General features: G+C 37.7%; 1 protein-coding gene and 1 long non-coding RNA gene across 2 annotated transcripts in view; one reads left to right on the plus strand and one right to left on the minus strand.

Moving 5' to 3' along the window:
* The window catches only part of LOC147753114 (uncharacterized), an 89132-nt gene that overhangs the window by 46929 nt on the left and 32879 nt on the right, over positions 1 to 9324 (plus strand). The window lies entirely within an intron of this gene.
* LOC111263122 (uncharacterized) lies at positions 1671 to 5785 on the minus strand. The gene is made up of 3 exons (XM_022837960.2): positions 5671 to 5785; positions 2817 to 3049; positions 1671 to 2165 (listed from the first exon to the last, which is right to left on the minus strand). The coding sequence occupies exons 1-3, from the start codon at positions 5692 to 5694 to the stop codon at positions 2030 to 2032; spliced, it is 393 nt and encodes a 130-aa protein (XP_022693695.1). The 5' UTR covers positions 5695 to 5785; the 3' UTR covers positions 1671 to 2029.

A 9324-nucleotide genomic window follows, 5' to 3' on the forward strand; every position in this document is an offset into this window, starting at 1 on the left:
TAATGAGATTTCAGGTTGACCGACAATATCCCGCTCACAAATTCAAATCTTTAGTATGGTTCACATCTGCGCTTTTTTGCACTGGAATTTTGATTATCCTCTCGTTTTTACGTTTCTTTTGACGTCTACCTTTAGAATTGAAGAACGAACGTCAACATACAACTTTTGGGCTTGCACACGAAAACTTCGCTACAACGGTTCTCTTCTTATAGAAAAGTCTCGTAAAATTGTTCTACGTAGTTGTCCATACTTAAACAAATGGCTCGCTATAGAACTGACTTGTGATACCATCGTTGCTGCCGCCTCAGCTATCGTGTCGTGGGCTACTGCAAACTTCGATGTCTGGGTGCCTAACGGGCCCAATTTCCGCCACTTGGTATTTTCTGAACTATTTCAGAAAACTGGGTCTCATCTGAAAAATGTTACGTTGTCAAGTTATCAACTGAAACAATTAAACTGGAAATTGTTTCCAAGTGTTGTGCAGAGCGCGACCGACTGAAAATCATTCTACTTAAAATTTGACAAAATGAACGGACAAATATAAACAGTAAACTCCACGTTCGCCTTCAGGGTGTGACACCGTTTACCATTAACCCGACTTCGCTAGATACCGTCTAGTTCCGTCCTTGTTAAATCCACCTATTCAAGAGGCATTCACTTATAGTTTGCAAAAAATGCACCGAAAGTTTGAGCACCATTTTTGACGAGTCGAGCTGCCAACGTTAGGCAGCTGTGACGGAAAAGAATTACCGCACCGTATTTTGTAGGTACTCATACGGGTAAAACAGTGCCAATACGAATCGATACCTTTCTTTTTTTTTTACTTGTTCTTATTAAATATTGTTTATATTACATTGTTCGTATTGTATCTCTTACACCATATATTTTTATTCTCTTTCTATGTTTATTACTTACGTGAAATGGATTCTGAGACATCTATGTTGTTTTCATTATATGTTAGGTTTTATATTATTATGTGATTGAAGTTCTCGAAAACATTTGTGTATAAAGTAAAAGAATTAATAAGACACATTCAGCTTTTTTGGTGAGAATTGCTCCTTGACTTCTACAGCCCGGGACAGGCTTTAAAGCCACCGCGAGAACAAAATGCGTAACCGTAACTTTGTCATTTCCCCATGCAAGTTAGCAAAGTGGGCTAAAAGTTACAGGTAAAATCATCGACTCACCTATAGCTTATTGTGGAGGCATGGCAAAAATGTTTGAATTAAGCATCAAGGCTTGAGTTAAGGTACGCAGCCTTATTATGCACTGCCTCATGCTATAAATCAGACGGACATACACGGATAGCTGGCGAATTTCACGAAAAGTATGCCGCATTTACTAAATCGCCATATATACTGGTATTGTTAACTGGACCTGGCCACGTTCGTAAATAGGTACGACCATCGTGCCTGCGTCCACCAACTCGCAGCGCATAGAGTTGATGGTTTCAAAAAAAAAAGCAAGAAATATCGCTAAAAAAAATCTCATAAATAGCGTAATCTACTGCCAAACAAACCTTTGCACTACCATACATCACGCGATAAAAAAAGAATTGACGTCTACAAATGACCCATCCCATCGTTTATCTACTCCCCATTTATTTGGTCTCGTAACTATTCATAGCAACACTCCCCCCTTTCCCCAAACAATCCTCTTGTGATCTTGCTCATATTCGATACATTTATTTAGAATAAATATGAAGGCAGTCGACTCATTCAAAATAAAGATGGCTACGCAGGTTGCGGGGCGATTTAGTATGCCAATAGAGAAAAAGTCTGCCTCTATACAAACGTTATCACACAACGTTCCGGTGCTCCCCCGAATGTTTATGTTCCTTTCGTAACAGAAATTAACGTTCGAACCGTCCATCGAGTTTATTTCATTGAGCTGGTCGGAACTAGCACGAGGTGAAATGAACAGCAGCTATAATCCCAAGTCTAACTCTTGCAAAATGCGTTCTTTGTATGAAAACGATAACCGCAACACTAGATTCTGTCAGACAATTATGTTTTAGGTTAGTGATACTTCATATTTTTTCGAGTTTCTCCGCCCGGACAATCGGGTTGTTTCTCAGAAGCTCTAGTCGTCCTTGTTTTTTATAATCAAAACAGCAATTATGCAGTTCCGCGTAACGATGTTCCGAACAAAATTTTTTCCCGCACCTGCAATAAGCATTCAATTCCACGAGCGTCATTGTTCGCTTTTATTGTAGACGATATTAAATGTCTAAAAAAACAGCTCTGATTCATTTGAATCGAAGCTCCCATCAATATGTCATGTCCGATACTGGCGTCAGCAATCCAGAACGCCCTGAAGACGATCTAGTGCAATTTTGTTCTCAATCCTACGCTCCGGAAAGGACTATGATTTTTTGATAGTTGAAATAAATGTTTTCCCTATTCTAGCCCCTAGAAAACCATTCGCGGTTATCTAACCTAAACCTAAATCGTCACGAGAACGCTACTAGTAGATACCTTGATTTCATATAGGCGCGTACGGTACTAGCTTTGTGCTGGGTTTTTCCCGGGTCGAACTACTAATGTTATCCAAGAACCGATGAACGTCAAAAAACACGCTCTGAAATAATTTGCCGACCATTGTCCATATGGAATGTGTAATGGCAACTCAACCTGTAACTAACATGAACCAAGACCACCAACACGCGGCAATAGCCACTGACCAGGATTCGAGACGCTGCCTGCTTTCAATATTCGTAGAACGATCAGCAATAAACAATATGTCCTGCGAATCTAGCGATTAGCTAGGTTCCACAACAAATCGTTTTACGCGTTATTAGTTCTTGAAAAAGGTACCTGCAGTCATAGGTTGAGGCAAGTCCAGTTTTCTTATTACAATGAGAACATTTCAGCTTATTGTCACTATCCACTTTGTTACGTTTTTGTCTCTTCGCCTGATGCTTGGGTATTCGAACTTCATGGGTCGTTACTGCGTCATCTAGATGAGCGAATGTTTTATTTGTCGGGGCGGATGCAATACATATATCCTTAGCGGGAGACGACTCATCATCTCCATTGCCGGAGGCATGCTATACATACAAAAATATCGAACGACACAAACTACGGTTGGTTAAGGAAGACTCGGATAGTTTTATCTAAGGCTTGCTTTTATTTGAAAAAGCACCATCAAAACGAGACGCTTCCATTCCTCCTTGAGTTACTAGAAAAGCTAACAAATATACAAAATTCCTAGAATTAGATATTAAGTTCGCTTTTTTTTTTTATGGCTTCCAAATGTCACTTCATGCAACATTTGTTAATACGCGTATTATGTGGTAAACTGAACGATCTTAATCTACCACGAGTTGACTCCGCGTCGCAGACTATATCACTTGAAGCCATTTCTCCTAGGAAAACGTCATTAGTCTCCTGCTTTTCCACTTACATCGCGTTTGCGCTCTTTTATCTGCTGCTATTTGATACAGGGAGAAAGACCTGCATTTTATGAAAAATGCTTTCTACACGTTGCGGCTTCTCAGTATGTATAATATTCTTCTAAACTAAACATTGCTAAACGTTGCTGATCTAATGTGAAAGCTATCTTAACATAACATTAAAACATAACAATTCCAAGAACAAAATAAGCACAGAGTACGTACTAGCGAATTACTAGAAAATTACTAATTGGAACTTTGACTCGATGAGTGAAGTTTTTAACTAAAAACTTCCCAGATCGAATCCAAAAAAGTTCCAGAATCAAAATCTCAAGATCAAAGCTGAACTCGAAAGTGCTTCTTTTGAAAAATCTTCCTGAAATAATGGGAAAACCATCGAAGATATGATCAGCAGTGGGTCCGATGATTATAAAAAACCACTTAAAAAACTTGTTTTTTGAGTGGTTTTGTTTAAGATCAAAGAAATTTGCTTTTGATTTTTAATATCTTTTAGTGGGAACAGTAAGAATCGTCGATAATAGCAGATCGTAAAGGTGTCATCGTAAAATTGAGCTCCTTAGTTTTTTTACATCAAACGCAGCTATAGTAGGGTTGGCTACGTCACAATATAACTGCACAGTGGTAAAAGAGGAGAGCCCCCAATAACGTGTCTACTGGATATATAACTGGATTTCCCATTTAGGACGACCCCGTGTCCTCACCGAATTTAACCGTACTGAATAGCACCGAATAGATTAGGTTGAATTTTACGATAAACCTTTCTGGGATGTATACGATTGTCGGCCGGGCACGAGGCAGTCTTCATTGGCATAAGGGTACGAAGAAGTCCACAGACCAGTAATGCAACCGCTGAACAGGAAACTGCTCTACGTAGTTATGCGACTGCGACTCTTAAGCTGTATTCTGCTAAATAACACTGGAAAAGCTAACCCATACTCAGAACATCCGATAAAGATTACGCGAACCTCACGCATATTCTGATAATTGTTAAATGGTATTATGTCGTTGATTGCCTCTACAAATGCGATGCTCCTTGCTACGATGAAGTGTTCTATGGGGAAAGTTTTAAAACACACATTCGTATCGGTACCCGATACACCGCGCTTTGCCTCAACGGCTCGCAGCTATGTTTTTACAATCAACCAATGCCAATTTAAAACACTGCTTGATTGGAACGCTGAATGCGTTCAATAAAAATTTCCTAAACTTTTATAAACACTTCGTCACTTTGACATTTGTATTTACTGTGGCGAGATCAGGTAAACTAGCGTGTTACATGTATATTTTTTTTACCGGGTATTGGATAGAACACAAAACGATCTGTTTCCAATTGCCAGCCTTGACAGTGGTTATCTACAAATTCACATTGAGCATCTATTTGATTTTAACATAGCGATTTAGTGGGGATCTTGACATCCGAAATAGCAGTTGTCGGAATGGACGGATAAACCATATTTGCTTGTATATAAATAGTCTATGTCAGTAGCTACGCTTGACTGTTGTGCGTTTTTAAATCAAAATGATAAATGCGATAATTTCAAAATACGTATAAAGAGCCAGTTTATACAAGAAATACAACGCCGATATGAAATGTAACATATATGTACTATTTTTCTGTAGAAAATCGCTTTTATTATTTTATATTTATTTTATAATAAATATGTCGAGCTTACTTTATAATGAATATAACTGTAAGCGAAAGTTAATATTTTGCCTATATTTGTGTTCTTATTTTTTATTATAATTGTCCCGAAATGTATCTGACAAAGCTTTCTTTATAGGTGCGTTTCGCACTTGATAAGTAGACGATAGCAGTGCTATATTAGAAGTTCTACCTGAGTTTAAATGCGGCACAGTTCACAGTGAGTCTGTTTACAAATTACTTCCCACAATTTTTCTTAAACACAATTTCACAAAAGCAAGTCGAATAGGTAAATTCTTTGAGGTGAAATAAAAACATTTTTCATGAGTGAGGTATAAACCACCAACTAGTGACATGTAATAAAGCGATAAACGCCGAGAACTATCCACCTCTGATGTAGCTCACTAAATTGTATTTTTACAATTTAGTGAGCTAGATTTTTACAAATTAGCTCATGAAATTGTATATTTACAGTTGAGAAAAACCACCTTTTCCAAACGACTCCTCTAGTATAAAGAGGTCAGTCGCAGAGAAACATTTCTTCTGAGCAATAGACTTCAATCACAGTTGTTCATCAAGATGCGTAAAACATGAACTTGACGAAAAACCCTACCTTTCGTTTAAGTGGTACTTTCATTTTACAGAAGTGTGCGTCGCCGACTTGGTCTTTCCTCGATTCGTTGTCTCACAACATTAGCAATGCATTGAAATCGGGAAGCGCCTCCTTTCTATATATGAAACAATCTTTTTTTTTCTTTACTTTGACTTGACATAAAGGATACATTGAAATTTTATGTAGTGTGGGACGCACTACCCCACGCATTAGTATTACTTCAGCGACTATCCTACATCAAAAGTCCGTTTGCTAACCTTGTTGACTTCAGACTTCCACCCAAATGTTACCTATGTCGTCACTAAATGGATTAGATGCTCGGGTCTCCTTTTCTCTTCTTCCTCCTTGAGGTCGTCCTATGTTCACACGCCTACTCTACTCTTCTAGGCGCTCCTATTTTTCTTGGGAGTTCAGCGTCTCCGATAAACGACAATTTCTTTCACTGTCTGCTGGCGGATATAGGCATACGCGGAACTTTGCGAAGTTTCTCTCCAGGCAATGCGTCGCGTCTCGTAATCGTGAGCTCCATATCGCTGGTTCCGCCCGACGCGTATGGTACATAAGTTTCCACATCTGTTTTTGCCATATATGTATATAAAACCGTTCGTGTCCTATGAGCATCTTTGTCTTATGATATGGGCATTCATACCGTAGATCAAAATGAGGTATCACTCTTTATGTGCACTTTCTCATCCATCCTGTGTAGTCTGATGTGGGACGTCCGCACTCTTCATTTTATTTCTCTAGATATGGAATAATCCGCTGATATTGTACCGAGCTTTAGTCAACTTCGAGTTTAACATGAAAGGTACTGGCCGTGTCGATGCGGGAGTGGTTTCAGTCATCAGGCGCACGTTACTATTTGTTAAAGTTAGTTCTTATCTATCTACCTATATATCATAAGCATTTCCAACAACTTTGGTAGCAAATGGACTAATAATATTTCATTAAATATAACGCTGTTTACGGCTAGCGTGCACTGCGGGCTATAGCGTTAACCTAATTAACTAATTTTTTTCTCTTGAGGCTTGATGGCACAGCAGCAAGCCGCAAGAGAAATAGAGCCCTAACCTATAGAAACTTATCTGTAGGTATTGGCTAATTGTGTTTGATTCATTAAATACTTATCTAAATCTAAATAGTCCTAATCACACAAAGGTTTCAAATAAATCAACGATGCTGTTCTAGTTCGTTCGTCAGGTAGTATTGTTAAGGTTTTCTGGTACCCTACTTACTGGTAGTCATTGTTTAACAATGACAATAACTTATGCCCAGGCTTTGTGTGATGATAAAGGATGTGTTCAAAGGATGACCCTCATAATAAAAATAATAACTGGAAGATATGGGTCTTTAACTCATGTTTATGGCGTTTTGCTCCTACATCAGGCCTTACATCTTTAAATTGACACAAATCAAAATAATGTTTGTTAAATTATATTCAAATAGTACTAAAATAAGTATTAATATCAAAAATTATTAAATCGCTTCCTTCAATAAGGTAAACTTAATTAAGATTGAAAACCTTTGTCTGAAGCAAATGCACCGCAGAATAATAACTTCGTCGAGAACAAATTTGCAGCGAATCCTGACCGAGGATTTGTCTGTATCTGCTTCAAATTTAGTTAAATACCGCCCTTATATAAGGAAACTAATTTGAGCATCACATCGATAGCAGTCAATGTCGATACCCTTTCATGACTAATGACTTCATGCTCTTCCCGAAAAGTCAGGATTTTTGTAGGCTACTGTAACAATAATATCGGGACAATAATACCTATGACCGGACAACTAATGAGATATGTATCGGTTGTAATTACCGTGGTCTGATTGGTAATCCTTGATTGTCTGCTGCGAAACTTCAGATATTTTTTTTGTTACAATACAATAGAGTAATATCAATGAACCGGAACAGAGTTAAAAGTAGAAGCAAATCGTAAAAACCTTAATTCAATCAAGTCCACCTACCGCAACATAAAAGGCTGGAATATGTGCTGTGATAACCTTATTGGGAATCAAAGACGCTTCGTGTTAACGTACGTATCGTACTGGAAATTTTCGCTATTTGAAGTGACCTCGAATTTTGAATGGATTTGAGATTCGGGACTCGGGTTCAGTACGATCCTGGCGTATACGCATCAAACTCTACCAGTTTTGCTGCAGGTATTCTAATCTATTCTGAAGGTAAGAATCTATAATTTCTAAAGACATATTATTCCTTTTGCACGAGGAAGGTACGTAGGGCAAGCGAACAAAAATTGTGATCACGGGCAATTATATAACCCGTATAGAAAAACATTATGATCTAATTTTGTTTACTTCCTGAAACCAATTATTTACCGATAAATTATTTGCTTAAACAATCGATAACGATCACGATTTTAATTATGACTATGGCAGCGAGCATCACACCGAACAATCCAGTAATTATTAATGAAAGTCGATAGGCATACAAAAGGATTTTGCGACCCAAAAGGATTTCATGTAAATATGTGTAAAAAATACAGCCTGGGATGTATGTAGATTTAGTTCGGTTTGTTTTTTTATTGACGGCTGCCGAACACAACAATAAGATAATAACAATATAAAAGTAAAAAATAATAAATAATTGAAACGTTTCTTATTTTTTGACTAAAACGCATCGCATTTGATTTTCGCAGGAGAGAATAGAAAATTTGTAGCATACGCAAGAAAATAGTGTTAGCTGACCTCAGACTCGAGTATTAGTGAGGTTAAGTTTTAAGTCATGTGTTACTTTTGAAGTAATTCTATGCAGCGCCAAAGTAAGTTGATTCTATATATTGTATATAACAACTCGCATATTCAGCCAACTCGTCAGGTGCACACAAGTGAGAACTTCGAAAAAAAAAAAATAAAACAAGGAAGCCACCTCTCATTTTCAGAAGTATTTGTTTGCATCTGATAGCGAACATACGAATAGTTGTATTACTAACTTATAGCTCGAAAAAAAAGTAATGCACGCTATAAGACCGCTATTCGAGAACCGATCATGTTGATACGAGCGTAGTTACTTAGCGAATATGTCATAAAATAACGTAATTCAATTAGGATATGCAAAAAGCTAGAAGGTCAAGAATGCGTTTATTTGCAACGTTTGTATACATTTATGCCGGTAGTTGAAAAGAAATAACCCATAAAGACGCTATGATTATTTCCGTTGATCAAGGTTTCGTAAGTTGTTTGTATCTACGTTTGATCTACGCACCTTACCATGTACTGTTCTTTACGAGTTTTAGTTATTTGTTTATTACATATAGGACAGTCTTATTTTTCCAATTCGTACCCGATGTTCGATTGGTTTATGTTGGATGATTTAACCCACTGGTCGTGTTAGTTGTTTTGTCTAATTTACATGGAACACCAAAATATAAAATTGAAACTTCAGAAGAAAAAATACAGAGGGATTATAGCTTGCCAACATATATCCATTGATTTGCGACGACGCGCGAAGCTTGATACAAGTACTTCAACCGATCGCCTGCTCGCTAGCTGCCGTCACAATAGACGATTTGGTAAATGCAATCCAAGCTGGACACTTTTTTCCTCCCCCACCGTCTTTTATTTTTAATGCACAGTTAATGAAACCCATAGAAGCTTGCTGGTCGCTGTAAACCTATACTACCAGAAAAGTCGTCA

This window comes from Varroa jacobsoni, unplaced genomic scaffold (genome assembly GCF_002532875.2).
Source record: "Varroa jacobsoni isolate VJ856 unplaced genomic scaffold, vjacob_1.0 scaffold_736, whole genome shotgun sequence".
Taxonomy (NCBI): Eukaryota; Metazoa; Arthropoda; class Arachnida; order Mesostigmata; family Varroidae; genus Varroa; species Varroa jacobsoni.

Coding starts and splice junctions, on each gene's coding strand:
- LOC111263122 (XM_022837960.2), bottom strand. CDS start 5,694: ATGAAAGTACCACTTAAACGAAAG. Junction 3,050..5,670: donor AAGTACCACTTAAACGAAAG/GTAGGGTTTTTC, acceptor TTGTATGTATAG/CATGCCTCCGGCAATGGAGA. Junction 2,166..2,816: donor GCCTCAACCTATGACTGCAG/GTACCTTTTTCA, acceptor TGCTTATTGCAG/GTGCGGGAAAAAATTTTGTT.